General features: G+C 41.4%; 1 protein-coding gene across 1 annotated transcript in view; it reads right to left on the bottom strand.

Annotated features, from left to right (window-relative positions):
- Positions 1–1273: 1273 nt before the first annotated feature.
- Positions 1274–19823, bottom strand: part of LOC134598929 (UV excision repair protein RAD23 homolog B-like) — a 40839-nt gene continuing 22289 nt past the window's right edge. Inside the window, exons 2-3 of the mRNA XM_063444927.1 lie at positions 8051–8221; positions 1274–1491 (exon numbers count right to left, since the gene is read on the bottom strand). Coding sequence (XP_063300997.1) covers positions 1298–1491; positions 8051–8221 — 365 coding nt within the window. The 3' untranslated portion in view covers positions 1274–1297. The remainder of the gene's footprint in view (positions 1492–8050; positions 8222–19823) is intronic.

The raw sequence follows: 19823 nt of genomic DNA, 5'->3' as shown, positions 1-19823 counted from the left end.
ATTAGGGCTGTTTAAATTCCTGCTGGTTTATCCCACGGTCTGTGTTTGATTGCGTTTCAGTCTCGTTTATCTCGATTTTTATATGGTTATGTAAATCCCAATTGGTAGTGCTGTAGAAGTGTGTTTTTTTTTTTCTCTTTATTTTTGCAATGGCATATCGCATGGTAAATTAACATTGTTGGGCTTGTGCAAAAGTGTAAGAATGATGTCGTACTTGAAAGTATGCAAAGGAAGTGTGTGTTTTTGTATTTGGATATGCTGGGTAGACGTCTTCTCAGAGGTTTGGGTGACTAATGTCTCTTCAAACAAACTATGCTTCTGCAAACAATACTATGTTCTACAGCAAGTGTCGGCAAATACATGAGGGCTGAATTTAAGGATACCAAATATGAGAGCTATCTGCTAAATTACTCCCATATCTGGTATCCTTAAATATGGCAATCCCACATAAGGGTACCAACTTAGGACACACACACACACACACACACACACACATATATATATATATATATATATACACACACACACACACACACACACACTTTGTCAAAATTAATAAAAATTATGTTTTACTTGGGATTTTAAAAATTATGTTTTACTTGGGATTTTAGTCAAGATTAAACCCACTCATACCCCTTTTTTCCCCACTTATTAAAAGGAACATTCTAAGTACCATAACGACTACAATGCTCTACAGTGGTTATGGTGCCTGGAGTGCCCTGGTAACTCCTATTGTAAGCAATCAAACAGTTTTAGGAGGTTTTCACTTCTTACTTGGTGGCTACCAGGCACCGCTCCACTTCCTCAGCCACAGAACCAGAAGAATACTATTAGCCTTCCTCAGCCAAGCCATGCAGGGCAGGGCAGGCTCATAAGCAGACCGTGTCACCAGGCTGAGCTTAAACAGAGCTTCTCTTGCAGAGGTGGGAGACAGGGTCTGAAGCTTGGCAGAACCAAGGTATGGAGTCAAAACAATCTAAAACAGCTTGACTCCTTACAATCAGGGTGTGTCTAAACACTCTTAAAACTATAACCACTACAAAACGCAGTAGTAGTTATGGTGGCTGGAGGTTTTCTATTTACTTCTGGTTTGTTTTTTTAAAGAAAAGTAAATATTCTTGGTCAAGATTATGTTTTCCCCTTTACTATTCCCCCCTCAACCCATTATTTTGAATACATATATTTTAAAAATATTTTAAGGAATTTAACGGATTACATTTTCTTTATATTTAATAACGGCCATCTTCAATGTAGTTAAAGCACAACATACAGACTGCAGCCAACACTAGAGGGAAACTCATTCCTTTGTCCATGGCAATGACCGTATAACACATATGGGCATAGCTTTCTGAACAGGCCTTTTTAAAAGGTGATAAATTTGCCCTAAATACATACTTGCTGTTGTTATAGCAGCAGATGTGGCTTTTGCAGAAGTCGGCTTTACGGGAGCATTGGTTGTTGCCACAGGGGTTGCCTTTTTCGTAGTTACACCTATATCAAGAAAAGAAGATATTGCACTTCTTATATTTCAAATACAAAAAAAAATATGCTTTGTTAGAGGCAAAATCATTTATAACATCTTTTGATACATGTAAAAGTCTGTTACCAAGTTAATCCCTTAAAGCACGGGTCCTCAATCTCTGGCCCCCCCAGATGTTGCTGAACTACAACTCCCATGATTCTTTGAATTACATAGATAGCCAGAGAATCATGGGAGTTGTAGTTCAGCAACATCTGGGGGGCCGGAGTTTGAGGACCCATGCCTTAAAGTGATTAAACTCGTTTTCCTGGCACTATAGGGTCATTAGGTCAGCCCCATCCTAAGGGCCCCCCTTCCGCTGGGCTGAAGGGGTTAAAACCCCTTCAGCCACTTTCCTTTCTCCAGCGCTGGGCTCCCTCGGTGCTGGGGAACGCTCCTCCCTCTGTCGACATCAGCCCCGAATGCGCATCCACGAGCGCATTCAAACCGCCCATAGGAAAGCCTTACTCAATGCTTTCCTATGGACGTCCAGCGTCTTCTCACTGTGATTTTCACAGTGAGAATCGCGGAAGCGCCACTAGCGGCTGTCAGTGAGACAGCCACTAGAGGCTGGATTAACCCTCAGAGTGAACATAGCAGTTTCTCTAAAAAAAAAAATGCTATGTTTTCAGCTGCAGGGTTAAAACTAGAGGGACCTGGCACCCAGACCACTTCATTGAGCTGAAGTGGTCTGGGTGCCTATAATGGTCCTTTAACCCCTTAAGGACCAAACTTCTGGAATAAAAGGGAATCATAACATGTCACACATGTCATGTGTCCTTAAGGGGTTAAGGAACAATGCTATCTCATAGCATCAACACAAACTGATCCTGAAAGACGCAAGTGCCAGCATTGGATGTCCTGCTATTTCACATTTGGAGGTGTATATAAACCATTTTGATAAAGGGTCTTTAACCATTTAACGCTATTAGGGTGTGCAATGCTGTCCTGCTAAAGGAGGGCTTTAACGCCTTTAGGGTGGCATAGCACACCATAATGATCCTACCTCACAGGAGCTGAATACTAACCTTCTGTTGCGATCCTGATCAGGGGGAGGCAGTTCGCTTGCAGCAAATCCTACACATCCGCATCTGATCTCAATAATACTGCAATCACACAACCGAATCAGCCATTTACATCTCTGACTGTCTGGGTTGTCAGGCAGATCCACTAACATATTTGGCCAGGGTCTGGGACTAAACAAACAAAAACAAAAAAAGACTGGACATACCCCATTTTTAATACCTTGTGTTGTCTACTTTTGCAAATGTATGCCATGAAGGGAGTAATTTTCATTCCTTTGCCATATGGTCTCAAAGGTACATAGGCCCAGCAAACAAATATGGCAAATTTCAATGTAAAAACTGAAATTGGCAAGCTCTATAATTAACCCTGCAACCGTTTAAAACTCAATAAAACCTGTACATGGGGGAGTACTGTTTTTACTCATGAGACATCACTGAACACAAATGTGTGTATTTTTTTGCAGCAAAAGCAAACAGTTTATGACATTCCAAGTTAAAATGCCATGCAGAACTTGAAAAATAACATTTCCTAATTTCTCACACTTTTTTTTTTATAACAAAATTATATTGCCATTTAACCCCTTCAGGACCGCTGACGGTTCAGGACCGTCAGCGGTAAAACGTGCGTTTGGACCGCTGACGGTCCTGAACCGTCATAACGGTTTTGGGCTACTTACCTGATCGCCGTCGGTCCCACGGCGGCGATCAGCTCTCCTCCCGGTCCAGGGGGACTGCCTGTCTGCCCGGGCAGTCCCCCCTCGGCAGATCAGGACCCCACGGCCATGTGATCACTCGATCACATGACCGCAATAGGGGTCTTTGTATCTGCCTGCAGGGGGACTGTCTGTGCTGACAGGCAGTCTCCCTGCAAGTGTAAAATCATAAAATAAAGTAAAAAAAAAAAAACAATCAGTGTAAAAAAAATTATAATATGTGTATATATATATGATATATATACATGTATTATATCTATATATATAATATATGTATATGTATCATATATATAATGTCACACTAAGTGTATTTTTATATTTATTTATACGTATATTAATATAAAAATACACTTATATTTAAATTACACACGAATATATACAATATATATAATAACTATATATATGGTATATATATATTATTATAAAATACAAATAATATGTTAATAAAAATAAATAACAAAAAATAAAAATAATTAAAAAAAAATTATATATATATTCAATTTTATTCTAACAGTATTTTGATATTGATATATATATATTTATATCAAAATACACTTAGAATGTAATGATATATATATCTATGTATAAATAAATAAATAAAAATAATACGAAATATACATATGTCCACATACAAAATTACATTAATAATTTCATAAATATACACGTAGACGTCAAATATATAAATATGTATATATATTAAAATTCTACGTGCATATTTATGTAATATTTTTACCTAATTAAGTAATTTTAATGATTGCAATTTGAGGGACCTGCCTGCCAACCCAGGCCAAAAGTCCAGATAATTTAATTTGCTAGCACTGTGCTTAACCCTGTAACTTTCTATGACACCCTAAATCCTGTACATGGGGGTACTGTTTTACTCGGGAGACTTCGCTGAACACAAATATTAGTGTTTCAAAACAGTAAAACATATCACAGCGATGATATTGTCAGTGAAAGTGAAGTTTTTTGCATTTTTCACACACAAACAGCTCTTTCACTGAGGATATTATTGCTGTGATATATTTTACTGTTCTGATACACTAATATTTGTGTTCAGCGAAGTCTCCTGAGTATAACAGTACCCCACATGTAGAGGTTTTATAGTGTTTGTGAAAGTTACAGGGTCAAATATAAGGCTTGATTTTACTTTTTTTTTTTTTATTGAAATTTGTCAGATTGGTTAGGTTGCCTTTGACAGCGTATGGTAGCCAAGGAATGAGAATTAGCCCCATGATGGCATACCATTTACAAAAGAAGACAACCCAAGGTATTGCAAATGGGGTATGTTCAGCCTTTTTTAGTAGCCACTTAGTCACAAACACCGGCCAAAGTTAGCGGTTTTTGCATTTTTAACACACAAACAAATATAAATGCTAACTTTGGCCAGTGTTTGTGACTAGGTGGCTACTAAAAAAGACTGGACATACCCCGTTTTAAATACCCTGGGTTGTCTACTTTAAAAAATATGTACATGTTAGGTGTGTTTCGGGGATTTATGACAGATAACGGTGTAACAATGTCACTATTGATACATTTAAAATATATATATATTGAAACAGCAATTTCCTACTTGTATTTATAGGCCTATAACTTGCAAAAAAAGCAATAAAGCATGTAAACACTGGGTGTTTTTAAACTCGGGACAAAATTTTGAATCTATTTAGCAGTTTTTTTCATTAGCTTTTGTAGATAAGTAAAAGATTTTTCAAGTAAAAGTCCAAAAACATGTTTTTTTTTTTTTATTTTTCACCATATTTCATTATTTTTTTTAAATACAATATATGACATAATATAAATACTGGTATGTAAAGAAAGCCCTTCTTGTCGTGAAAAAAACAATATATAACTTGTATGGGAACCGTAAATGAGAGAGCGGAAAATTACAGCTAAACACAAACACCACAAAAGTGTTAAAACTGCTCTGGTCCTTAACGTACAAACATCGCAAAAACAGGCCGGTCCTGAAGGGGTTAAAAAATAAATTGCTTTTGTTTCTGTTTATGCTGTCCTAGCCACACCTCCCCTGGCTGTGACTCACAGAGACTTCGTGAAAGAAATTGTTTAATTTTTACTCAGATCTTACAGTACAGTGTGTTTACTTTTGAAATTCTTATCTCCTGCTCTGTTGATTGAATTTTAAATCAGACACAAGAGGCTGAATAATTTGTATTTGCAAATACTACTTGTATTATATTGAGGCTTTGATAAGGTCTCTACATGAAAGTGAATTGTAAAATAGAATTAAAAAGAAATTAGAGTTGTGAAATAAAATCTCACTAGACTGCCCTTACCTTTGAAAATGAAAGTGTTGATCCTTAACGAAGCATGTATAAAACGAAAGTATTAGAAATTTCCCCCAAAAAACACTTTAAAACATTAGATATTCATTACCAAACAATGATTATGTAATTGCATACAAGTACATCTCTCTCGCATACATACATATTATATATATATATATATATATATATATATATATATATATATATATATATATATATATACACACACACACACACACACACACACACACACACACACACACGGCTTCTCCATTTTGGCTTTATTTTTGTTATAGCAATCAAGACACTGTGTAATATGTCATGTGTTGTTGTTCATCTGAGGTTGTAAAGGGTTTTAAATCCATTGATTAAGTTGCCTTAATTCCAGTGCAGAGGTCTCTCCTCCTCCTGAGACGTCAGGGCAGTTGGGGGACCTAATGTAAATGTGTGACGCTTGCCACGTGATTTAGAGCTTCCCTATAGGAAAGCATTGAATCAATTAGATTTTTTTTTATTTTAGCTGGTTGCCTTAGTTTTCCACCTGAATTTACTTTGGCTCACTCACTAGTTTATAACCCTGTAGGTTAAGAGGCTCCTGAATGCTGGTGCTTGAAACTGCAGTCAGTTACTCAGTCTAAGCGGTGCAATTTTAGGAACTGGAAAGGTATTTGTTATAATAATGTAAAATTTAAATCTATATAAATGTAAATGTGTGACGCTTTCCACGTGATTTAGAGCTTCCCTATAGGAAAGCATTGAATCAATTAGATTTTTTTTTATTTTAGCTGGTTGCCTTAGTTTTCCCCCTGAATTTACTTTGGCTCACTCACTAGTTTATAACCCTGTAGGTTAAGAGGCTCCTGGATGCTGGTGCTTGAAACTGCAGTCAGTTACTCTAAGCGGTGCAATTTTAGGAACTGGAAAGGTATTTGTTATAATAATGTAAAATTTAAATCTATATAAATTACTCAATGTATATTCTGTCTGTACATGGAATATATATATATATATATATATATATATATATATATATATATTTATTTATTTATTTTAAATGCTGGGAAGAAGTGAGCACTCGTAGAACTTGTGGTTAGAAAATAGTAACAAAGATTTTAAAAGTGCAGAGTCAATGTTTCAGACCCACTCGCACCCACTTCTTCCCAGGATTTAATCTGTATCCAAGTTCCATGGTGGAGCACCGGGGCATTGAAATTAATCTGATTATATATATATATATATATATATATATATATATATATATAGGCATCTTGTTTACTGGACTAATACGGGTAATCCAATCTAACATATATAAAGCATTAAAAATATTGTTGTCGTTTAACGTTTTATTTTTTTTGTTGGGGACTCAAATTACGTATAATGTATTAGCCTTGTGATGCATTCTTCAATTGTATTTACATTACTTTAGTGGCATATTATGCAATTCAAATCCAATCATTACACTCATTCCAGGATCAAATTAATTTACACTGCAAATTAGTAAATAGGATGGACTCAAAGCATTAATCCCTTCCACTATAAAAACGTAAAGGGCAGTTCACGGTTGCTCCACGGAGCTACCGGACAATGAGGTGTCCAACTCCTCAAAACACCAGAGCCTCCCCTTGCCAGCTAAGACTGTGTGTATGGGCTCAGAGTCGACAAAACAGTCCAATAACCGGTTTCTGTCACAACCACCAAACTGGAAACAGAAATGACTTGAAGAATGTTTGTAATTAGGCTATCTAGGCCTACATGTTTAAATTCACTTTCAATTACTTGTAATTCACACTCTAAACACAGAAGGAACACAAATCTAAGCCAAGAGGAGAGGATCAGAATTATGCTGTCTTATGCAGTCCTACTAAACAATCACAGGGAACAAAGTATAATGATAGCTGCTTACGTGTAATACAAGCTACTAACAAAGTCTATCCAGAAACCCACTTACAAATTGTGGAATGTCTCAAAGCTTAGCATGCATAAATATGTTTCTAACCTAGATTATAGAGCAGTGATCCTTGTAAAGAATAGAATCTTGCACCTGAAGTCTAACAAAAAAAATTAAAAAAATTCCTATGACACTCTGACAGTGTATGTTGTCTGATCCAATAACCGTTTTATCAGTAACGTTTAATGTCCTGCTCTCATTTGAGTTCTGCAAAAGTACTTGCAGCAAACACAACCAATAACTCTCATAGTCTTCTGACCTTCAGAGCCTTTCAAATGTTATTATGCATTGGGGAATTGAGGCAGTCATATCAACTTAGATGACATATATGAAGCGCATTCAGGCATTACTTAAGTTTAACAACAGTACAAAAGAGAAAACTTTCTGCCTGTCTGTTATTCAGTATGCTGGATACAAACAAATCAACGTCTACTTCCTTATCAGAAGCAAAGCCAGATTTTGGACACAGAGGTCAGATTGAATTTTTGGTTGGCAGACGCACGCCTACACGCTCACAAAGCCATACAAGAGAAATACAGAAGAGTGCATGCGGAGATTACCTGTAGTAGAAACCGCGGGTCCTTTTGTAGTGTTGCCAGGTACCGATGTATTAGAAATGGTCGCAGGTGGTAAAGATGGAGCCAACGTAGGGTTTGTTTTAGTCTCAGGAGTTGTCGCATTAATAGTGGTGCTATTAGCTGGAGTAGTAGCAGGTGGGTGCTCAGTGGTTGCTAAATAACAAAAGCAGAAAAATAGTCAAGTAAATGATGCAAGGCTTTTAAAGGCCAATAATCATAAGTCTAATTGTATTTTCATTATGATACATAGAGAAGACGCTTTGCAGCAGACATCTTATCCCTGTCTACCTTTCTTTCTAAAATACTTCATTCTCGCCGTTTACTGTACAGCTTTACTTTTATTTGTATAAAATATATACTTATCATAGCTGCAGGTCCAAGAGAGCCTTTCAAACAGACCCTGGAACTAAAATTTCTCCATGTTTTGCATGAGTTATGTACACACTTCACATACAACTGGGAGCTTAGCATAACGGTTCAATAAATTGTGAATCATTAGCTTCTATTATTTTACTGAGCAATTCCGCTCATCAAATATTTTTAAAATACAGAGCAAACTGAACCAGAAAAAGCTGATAATATCCTAAAGATCAAAACAGCAACGCTGCACAGATTGAGTGCTACCGAACGACCTGGCATTCTGTACTTAATTAGATCTGCAAACATGAGCATGTTGTGGAACATTTAATAAAATCTACAACTAGTAAAACGGTTTGAAACAGATAAAGGAAGTGGCATATTGCATACACCTACACACACCACATAACAGGAAATACATAGGCTGCCTGACACTGTGCGGTAGAGGTTTCGTTTCTTCATAAACAAACATTCTTAATTTATAAAATTTGTAAAACAGGCTATCATACAGATTTCAGATGTGTTTAAATCAAAACAAAAACACGAATGGCCTACTATTTCAATGTATTTGTTTTAATGGGGAACACTGAATTGTTCTATTTAATATAACATGTATGAAGCTGTAACGGATCACCTGGCACCCCGACTTGGTACCTCCGTTAATGGATGCTCCTAGTGCTTCCTGAGGACTCCAAGCACTCTGGCAGACACCACAATCACCGAATCCGAGAAACCTTTAAATTCTCCCAAGCATATGAATGCTGTAGACCATTGAATAGGAACCATACGAATAGGCTTGTACTCCTAGCAGTCAACTGGAACAGCATGCAATAAATCCTTCCCCCAATAATGAGACGACACATCACTTTGAGGGTAAAACAGGAACTCTGGACTGGCTCATCCAGCCTGGCTTTTATTTCCAACTCACACATACAGGCCACACCCAGGGGGAGGCATAAAAGAACCAATGACATAGATGTTACCTCCCACACATCCCCTCCCCTTAGTGTGACACATAATCCCATTATGCATACAGTGTAAAATATACTTTTACACAACTTTCATAACTTTAAAACCATACATCACATTCACATAAAAATACATATCCACAATCAATCCATTCAGGGGAACAACATATTAAAAAATGGCATGAATCCGACCAGGGGTTCAAAAGTTACTAAAAGTATCTTTTGTTCCTTTCTGGCTGGCAGAAAAACATCCCCACAATGCACCCTGGTTTCCTCCCTTCTGCCCTGGAGTTAATTGGAGAAGTAATCCAATTACCCAGGACTAAAGGCAGACTCCATTAACCACATGGTTGCAAAACAACATAAAACACTTTAAAATACATAAAGTCACATTTACACATAACACACAGACATTTCACCTATCCCCAGATAGCTGGGATCTGCACGCACAAAACTACCGAATAGCGTGCAGATCCTACTCACACAGTACAATTGCCATGGAGCTAAAGTCTTTCCCATAGTCTTTCATTATATGAATAGGCTCCATGGTATGGCTATCTGGGGTATCACATTCCCATAAAGTCTGGTCCATAGTCCAAAGGCAAGAGGCGGGCAATCAGCCCCCTCCAAGGACACGTGGCGAGGTCGGTTTCGCCACACTTCTCCCCTTTACCCCCCAGACTAACAGGGTACTTGACCTCCTGCCGGTCAGTGCCCTTGTTAGTCCAGCAGCCCACCCACAAGACAGAAACAGCAGAGCAGCCCACCCACAATAAACAGTTACTACACCTGGGTGAGGGAGAATCTTGTCCAGGTTCAGGTGCCTCACCACGGATGTGTGGGGGACTGGTAGGCTGCCTTGGTAGGTTGCTGAGGGGGCAGAGACCAGCGGTACTCTGTCCTGTTGCCAGCACTACCACGGGAGTAGTCTGGTTGGAGCCTGGTTGCTGGAGACCGACTGTCTCCCCTTTAAATACACCGCTCTGCTGCTGGAGACCGACTGTCTCCCCTTGAGTTACACCGCTCTGCTGCTGGAGACCGACTGTCTCCCCTTGAGTTACACAGCTCTGCTGCTGGAGACCGACTGTCTCCCCTTGAGTTACACAGCTCTGCTGCTGGAGACCGACTGTCTCCCCTTTAGTTACACAGCTCTGCTGCTGGAGACAGACTGTCTCCCCTTTGGCTAAACAGCCCTGTTGTGGGGGGGCAGGACCGACCGTCCCTACCCCCTGTGCTGGAAGTGCAGAGACCACGGTCCCATCTGCACAGGTGTGGGGCTTACAGTCTCCCCCTGGTACATTAAGCTGCCGCTGGGGAGAGGTGGTAACCAGCTCCTCTCCCATTAGAACACTCTGCCGCTGGGGAATGGAGACTGGGCTCTCTATTCCCTGTACATTAATGATCCGCCGCTGGGGAGAGGTGGTAACAATCTCCTCTCCCATGCATACTTCCCGTCTCTGCGGAGGGAGACCGACTGTCTCTCCTCCCAGCACAGAGTCCTGCTGTGGGGGAAAGGGGGATGGGCTCTCTATTCCCTGCTGGATACTCTGCCGCTGGGGAATGGAGACCGGGCTCCCAATTCCCAACAAATCACACTGCCGCTGGGGAGGGAGGACGGCTCCTTCAGCTCCCTGTAACTTGGGCGCAGAGACCATGGTCCCATCTGCGCTGGTGTGGGGCTTACGGTCTCCCCTTGGTGGGTTAGGCTGCCGCTGGAGAGAGGGTGTAACAAGCTCCTCTCTCTGAACTGTAACCTGCCGCTGGGGATCTGGGCCGACTGCCCAGAATCCCTGTAGGGCCAGTAGAGAGACCTCGATCCCATCTCCACCTGCCATCTGTGGGTCTCTCCAGGACCAGTCTATGAGGTCTGGTTCTGCTTGTCGGGTAGGTTGGAGCTGCACGACGCTGAGCAGGTGTTGGTAGTCCTGCTCCAGCTCCCACTCCCTTGTTACCAGGTGGGTCATGTCTTTGCTCACCTCGCATTCGTCAGCCCAGACATACATGCCCATCCGGTAGTCGTAGATGTCCCAAAACCTAGACCCCTCCGTGCTGCCAAGATCAATGTCGTCCTCCAAGGCATCCCATAATAAACCCGGGCCATCATAATCATCCCCCTCCGGTAAGTCGTGCTCGGCCGTCCAGGGGGTAAGTTGAATGGTATGCCACCAGAGGGCCTGGTATGCGTTGTCTAGCCAGATCTCTCGCCATACCAGGGTCTCTAGTCTTGTCACCCACTCATCCAGGGGCTGCTCTCCCAATAGATACATGCGCATCGCCACACGCTTCTGTAGCCGCTGCTCATCACTGGGGAGACTCTCACCTCGCCGCCACTGGGCGTCTTCCAGGGCATCATACCAGACTTCCTTTCTGTCTGCATCCCTGTAGTCCGCGGCCGCCTCCTCCTCCTCATCATGGAACGCTGTCCAAAAACTAGCTGATTCCATCCTGCTGTAGCCAGGGGCGCTGTACGGATACTAGCGTTGCCCTCAATTTGTAATTCCAAACGTTACCAGTGTCTCTGAGCTGCTTCTCCTCGCACTAGGACGCCATCCCACCGCTGCCACCAATGTAACGGATCACCTGGCACCCCGACTTGGTACCTCCGTTAATGGATGCTCCTAGTGCTTCCTGAGGACTCCAAGCACTCTGGCAGACACCACAATCACCGAATCCGAGAAACCTTTAAATTCTCCCAAGCATATGAATGCTGTAGACCATTGAATAGGAACCATACGAATAGGCTTGTACTCCTAGCAGTCAACTGGAACAGCATGCAATAAATCCTTCCCCCAATAATGAGACGACACATCACTTTGAGGGTAAAACAGGAACTCTGGACTGGCTCATCCAGCCTGGCTTTTATTTCCAACTCACACATACAGGCCACACCCAGGGGGAGGCATAAAAGAACCAATGACATAGATGTTACCTCCCACACATCCCCTCCCCTTAGTGTGACACATAATCCCATTATGCATACAGTGTAAAATATACTTTTACACAACTTTCATAACTTTAAAACCATACATCACATTCACATAAAAATACATATCCACAATCAATCCATTCAGGGGAACAACATATTAAAAAATGGCATGAATCCGACCAGGGGTTCAAAAGTTACTAAAAGTATCTTTTGTTCCTTTCTGGCTGGCAGAAAAACATCCCCACAATGCACCCTGGTTTCCTCCCTTCTGCCCTGGAGTTAATTGGAGAAGTAATCCAATTACCCAGGACTAAAGGCAGACATAACTTTAAAACCATACATCACATTCACATAAAAATACATATCCACAATCAATCCATTCAGGGGAACAACATATTAAAAAATGGCATGAATCCGACCAGGGGTTCAAAAGTTACTAAAAGTATCTTTTGTTCCTTTCTGGCTGGCAGAAAAACATCCCCACAATGCACCCTGGTTTCCTCCCTTCTGCCCTGGAGTTAATTGGAGAAGTAATCCAATTACCCAGGACTAAAGGCAGACTCCATTAACCACATGGTTGCAAAACAACATAAAACACTTTAAAATACATAAAGTCACATTTACACATAACACACAGACATTTCACCTATCCCCAGATAGCTGGGATCTGCACGCACAAAACTACCGAATAGCGCGCAGATCCTACTCACACAGTACAATTGCCATGGAGCTAAAGTCTTTCCCATAGTCTTTCATTATATGAATAGGCTCCATGGTATGGCTATCTGGGGTATCACATTCCCATAAAGTCTGGTCCATAGTCCAAAGGCAAGAGGCGGGCAATCAGCCCCCTCCAAGGACACGTGGCGAGGTCGGTTTCGCCACAGAAGCAATATAAATCCTAGATGTTTTGCATTAATTCATTCTTGAAACCTGTATCTTGTATAATGTGTCCCTCCAAGCACCATAACTACCTATGCCAACACCATATCACTTGTTTCCATAATAAATGTTTAATTTTAAAAACTTGTCTCTACTCAGCTCATTATTAGGAGCCTCTAGTGCATGGGTCGTCAACCTGGTCCCTACCGCCCACTAGTGGGCGTTTCAGGATTCCAGGTGGGCGGTAGGGATTTCCTCGTTTTGATAGACTGGGCGGGCGGGTGCGAGCCGGCGGTACCACTGCGACCAGGTACCGCCGCCTTCCAAGGTGTCCATCGGGTGGTCCATGCTGTCAGGGCCACCCGATGGATGTAGATTGTAAGGGGGCCCGGTCAGCACTGGGCGCTTTAACAGCACTACCGGGCCCCCTGTGAGGACATCACAGAGCTGGGAGGAAGTGACTGCACGTCACCCCTCCCAGCTAACACTGAGAGCCGCGCGGGAGGAAGACCAGGGAGTCAGAGTGGGAACTCTGACTCCCATCCACCTGAGCCACCACTGGACCCCAGGGAAAGTCACCCTCCTGCACCTTAAAGGTAGGAAACAGGAGGGTGACTTAAATATAATGTGTGTTTGTTTGTGTGTGTGTCTTTGTATGTATGTCGTGTGTGTGTGTGTCTTTGTATGTCTTGTGTGTGTCTTATGTATGTGTCTTTGTATGTATGTAGTGTGTGTGTGTGTGTGTGTATGTCTTTGAATGTATGTGTCTTATGTATGTGTCTTTGTATGTGTGTCTGCATGTGTGTATGTGTCTGTATGTCTTATGTGTGTGTGTCTGTATGTATGTGTGCCTGTCTGTGTGTCTGTATGTCTTGTGTGCCTGTCTGTTATAGTGGACTATAGTAAGTGGGCTACCTGGCTCAGCCTTCCTACTGGGCATTGCTATAGTAAGAAAATAGAAAAAATGGAAAAAAAAGTGGGGAGGGGAATTGAGGAGAGAGGAGAAATCATATTATGTGCAAACAGAGAAGTCGTCTGAATATCACCGAAAGAGACCTTTGTTTGTTCCTTACGAAAATCTAACCAGATATCAAATATTTAGTCTCGCAGCATCAACATCATTGATCACATCATTAATCACTAGTAAAGGTAATTTCAATTTACTTTATTTTCTAAGTTAAAAAAATTATAAACATGCATTAAGTAGAAATAAAGAGATAAATGTACATACGTTTATTTTTTTTATAACACCCTCCTTTCTAAAAAATATTCTGCACTTGCGCGAAAACTGGTGGGCGGTAAGGACATTTTTTCAACCAAAAAGATGCATTAGTGGGCGGTAGGTAGAAAAAGGTTGACTACCACTGCCCTAGTGTGTCTGTGATTAACAACTACTAAATTAACAACTCCTCCAGCAGCTTGTCACATTTACATACTTATTCACATGAGCTGTCCTCCATTTTCATGAACTTTTTAAAACGGCACAATTTTCCCAATTGGGTAGTACTGAAAATCACAGTTTATACAGTACGATCTAATAACCAACTAGAAGTGTTTTTAATTAGCCATTTTTTTTGATGAACATGCTTTGCCTTGCAAGAAGATTGTATGTGCGCATGCGCACATACATATTTTCCCTGTTAGATGCCTGAACACATGCATACGCCCAAGGCATTATGGGACATTAAAATTGCCATAACAGCGAAATGTTTAGGACAAAAGTTATATAAAATGCATCGAAGTTGCATTAACACCGGATATGCATGGGTTTAATAAAAGCAATGTTTAAGACCGCATCCATTACAAACGGTAGCTGCAGAAATACATTTAAAACCATGATTTCTTGAGTCCGGTAGTTGGGGGAGGGGTTGCCTGGCATTTAAAACAATGGGTATCCCTCCTACCCAGGCCACTGCTGATCGCTTGGCACACCCTCCACTCCCATTATTACATCACCAACCTGGTGGCCCTCTTATTTTACAGCCCTACTCGCACGTCAGTTCCGGCACACAACAACCGACTTACTCATCAATTTGGCTTTTGTCCCTGACTACAAATAAATATATATACACACACATACATACACACACACACACTTTTTCATAAAGGAGCACTACAGCTCCAGGTATCAACACACTTTGATGCATTTACAACATTTGGCCTAAATACTTTGTATATTTTGAATTTATGTGCTGTAATAATTTTTCTAGTTGCACTGTAAGGAGTTTTATTAGGTTATGGGTACAACAACAGAATTTTATTTTCCTGGTTATAAAAATGATCAGGAATTCAGTTTGACACATGAAACAAAAACATACGGTTTTATATACATATAAATGCAGCAAGTGTGTTTAAAGTGGTCCCCTCACTAGCACCACAAAAGCTCAGCTGTATGTCAAAGTGAGCACTGCCTACAGCTCTTTAAATCTCCGCAGCTCAGCAATTGCGCTCAGCCAAAGTGATTCTCAGTCTGTGTGCTTTCTGATGGAGACACCCAAGGTCTGAATAAACTCATCATGCTACCTTGCTGATTGTGATCAGTGGCGACCTTTGACAGATTCCCAGCACCAATCACACTGTGACTGGCAGGGACTACATGCCAGAGCTACCGAATGAGAGGGAGATCTCCCTATCATGCTGCAAACAGCCAGTAGATGGCAGTCATGGATTGTACTCTACTGTTTTTGTAAAACTTGGAAATTCTTCTGCTGTTATCAGTACTGATATTAGCAGAGAAAATCCTTTAGGAATAGGGGTAGAGCTAGAGTAAGGCTAATGCTGCCTTACAGTTATGGTTATTGGTAAGGTTATGATAGGTTTTAGGTTCGTGCAAACATAGCAGTAGGGTAGAGTTGGTACAGGGTTGGGTGGGAAGTGTTAACTACCAAAAATGATTCTAGATCAGACAGATCAAGACTGATATGTGAATCTATTTTGTGTTATTTTCCTTTAGTTGCACGTTTTTAGTTGCACAAAATATTATGAGCAAAATTGTAGTTTTGTTTTTTCTTTTCCCCCCATTCTTAACATTATATTCATGCTTAAAGGACCACTACAGTGCCAGGAAAACATACTCGTTTTCCTGGCACTATAGTGCCCTGAAGGTGCCCCCACGCTCAGGGTCCCACTCCCGCAGACTCTAGGGCGGGGGACTCTCTTTCTCCAGCGCCGGGCGGGGGACTCTCCTCCACCTCTTCTCCTCGGCTGAATGCGCATGCGCGGCAAGAGCCGCGCGCGCATTCAGCCAGCCAGTCTCATAGGAAAGCATTCTCAATGCTTTCCTATGGACGGCAGCGTCTTCTCACTGTGAAAATCACAGTGAGAAGCGCGGAAGCGCCTTTAGCGGCTGTCAATGAGACAGCCACTAGAGGCTGGATTAACCCTAAATTAAACATAGCAGTTTCTCTGAAACTGCTATGTTTATAGAAAAAATGGTTAAACCTAGCTGGACCTGGCACCCAGACCACTTCTTTAAGCTGAAGTGGTCTGGGTGCCTATAGTGGTCCTCTCATGTTGTGTAAGATAAACATTTAGGATAATACAACAAATGCCTTTTCGTTCCTTTAAAAACAAACCTATAATATGTATGAGTGAACTTAAAGAGAAACCTTGAAATTGCAGTGGAACAAAGTGCGCATTTCAACTTTCAGAACCTGTACAAGGGGTTAAGATCATTTTACGTTTCAACATTCTGCAACAGGGCATTCAAATATTTTGAAAAGTATTTTTTGTTTTTAGGTAGGTCTTAGCATGCTTTTAAAAAAAAAAATCTATATAAATATGTATATACATAAAATAAAAATTACAGACAAAGCATTCACATAAGTTACAAAAACGTAACATTGTTCAATATGTTGTGTAAATACTGAGAATGCTACTGTCATACAGTTTCTATCAAGTTTCACCTACAACCTACAATGACAGTCACTGTATTGGTCTGACCCATCTAAACTAGTTCAGACCAGATTTGTTTAATGGAGACATATCACCTTACAAAACATATTTTATAGCAAACTAGTCTTTAAAAAGCTTCCTATCATCTGCACAGCCAAAATGCACACAGCTTCTGTTAATGCACATTAAAACATCTTATTCTGCAAGTTTCAGTTCTTTGTTTGGTTAGTGTATGAAGTCAAACATCCGTTTTTTTTTTGTTGCCATAGTTGTAGGATTATTTGGTAGTGGCCATAGTTGTAGGATTATTTGGTAGTGGCCATAGTTGTAGGATTATTTGGTAGTGGCCATAGTTGTAGGATTATTTGGTAGTGGCCATAGTTGTAGGATTATTTGGTAGTGGCCATAGTTGTAGGATTATTTGGTAGTGGCCATAGTTGTAGGATTATTTGGTAGTGGCCATAGTTGTAGGATTATTTGGTAGTGGCCATAGTTGTAGGATTATTTGGTAGTGGCCATAGTTGTAGGATTATTTGGTAGTGGTTTAAGACTTAAACCACTACCAAATAATCCTGCAACTATGGCAACAACAAAAAAAACGGATGTTTGACTTCATACACTAACTAAACTGAATTGAAACTTGCAGAATATCACAAAATTAAAGCTAAAATAGCCAAACTAGTTTTTTGTTTTTTTTTATTGCAAATGTCTTGCAATTCGATTTCCAATTATATTTTAATGTGATTGGAAAAATAAATTCATTGATAGGGAGACGTCTGAATCCAACTATAGGCAGATCAACAAAACAGTGGAATTGCATGAGACACTGAAGGGACACTCCAGACCTATAAAGCACTTTAGCTTGCTGAAGTTTCATAGCTCAATAGAAACATGTCCATCAAACTCAGCCTCTTCCCTGTGTGAGACCAACAGAGTTCATCTTTATTTTGTGAACCCTTTCCTTTGCCTCAGCCTAAATCTCCTTTCTTCCAGTCTAAATGTGTGACCTTTTTTTTTTTGTAAATCTGTTTATTGATTTATGAGCATATTTGGCATATTATGAAAGTAAAGTAAGACACGCAGGTCTGGGCATGTAAAGAAAATAAAATGAGTAGAGTACAAGCAGGTGAAAACCAAGATTCCGTGAACAGAATATACACAACCGATAATACACTTATTAACAAGGCAACAAAATCCATCCTTACGGGGATCAAATGTTAGCATCGTATCCAAGACGAACGTGTGCAATCGTTATATACAAAACTACACCTGTATTTACATTCGAGAGTTTGCGTTCGGTGTACCCGGGAGGAGTACACCTGGTGTTATACCTGCCATTAAGCATACGTGTAGGCGTAAGAATTTGCTTTAAAGGCGCCCCAACAAATTGTCTGAATCATAAAGGGTTCGGTATACAGCAGCGTAGTAGTCGGCATGCAGGCGAATAACTAATAATAGTGGATGTAGCATCATGCTGAGACATCGATGTTCCCGACACCAGGCCTAAGTCGGGGCCTGAAAGAGCACCCAACCCGAGCCTAGCACCCGGAACAACGAGTTTCCCGTTAACCCTCACTTTCGGCAGAGCTCGTGCGTTGTCCAGGTATCCCTCCACCTTAATTGAGGCGCTCGGGTCCTCACCCCTGTGCGTCGTGATAGATATGTTGAGATGGCATGTAATATGGGTGCTACTCCTGCACGAGGGTGGACCAAGTCATGCGTCTGTCTAGTCGGTGGGAGTGTAGTGGACAAGTGTTCGTCATGTGAGCCACAGTCCTGTTAAACGGCAGGCATTGATCCCACAGATTGTCTTGGAATTACGTATCCCCAGGTGAACGTCTTTGCGTTAGTCATGTTACTCAGTAAGCGTATGTTCTTGTCATACCTGCTACTCCCCAGGTGTATTGGGTCGTGCATACGTCTCGTAGTTCACTCTCCAGCAACTCGAGACTAACCCAACCGGCCCCAGATTCGGGCCTCAGCAAGTAGACGAGAGGGGTGGGGGGGAAATCAAGGGGAAGGGGTATTCAGGTTACACGGGACGTGTTCCCTCCAGCTGACTGCGTACCGGGCCGTGCCCCCACCGCGGGTCCCAGCGCAACTCCCCCCTCGCGGCAGCGGGAGATGTACAAGAACCACGGCTGCCACGTCTCTGCGTGTCTTGTTCCCCGGCCAGTTAGGGTCGCGTATGCTTCTTCTGCGCCTTGGATCTCTTCCACTCTGTGGATCCACTCTTTTTGGTGGGAATTTCAGTCTTTTTCCAGTGAGCCGGGATGTTGGCTTTGGCGGCATTAAGCAAGTGCCTCAAGATCGATTTCTTATAAGATGATATGGATTGTGACGTGATATGCAGCAATGCCAGTTCCGCTGACCAGTCCGGGAGGTCCCCCATAATATGTACGATTGTTTCCCTGATCATTTCCCAGTATGAGGTGATAGCTCCGCATTCCCACCAGATGTGTAGCACTGTGCCGCGGGATTCTTGGCACCTCCAGCACGTCTGGGGTATTGAGGGGAATATACGGTTTAGTAAGACAAGTGTCCTATACCAGAAGGAGAGCAATTTATAATTCATTTCTTGGAAGTATGAGCTCAAAGAGCTTTTATGTTGCCAGAGCAATGCCGTGTCCCATTGCTGCGTCGAAAGTGTTTTACCAAAGGCAATGGGTCTTCCCATTGCCTTTTGAATGTTGTAGCCACAGGTGAGTTCCCTGTTAGGAGATGTTGA

The sequence above is a fragment of the Pelobates fuscus genome, chromosome 1 (assembly GCF_036172605.1).
Source record: "Pelobates fuscus isolate aPelFus1 chromosome 1, aPelFus1.pri, whole genome shotgun sequence".
Classification (NCBI taxonomy): domain Eukaryota; kingdom Metazoa; phylum Chordata; class Amphibia; order Anura; family Pelobatidae; genus Pelobates; species Pelobates fuscus.
This window is presented reverse-complemented; position numbering and strand designations above follow the sequence as displayed.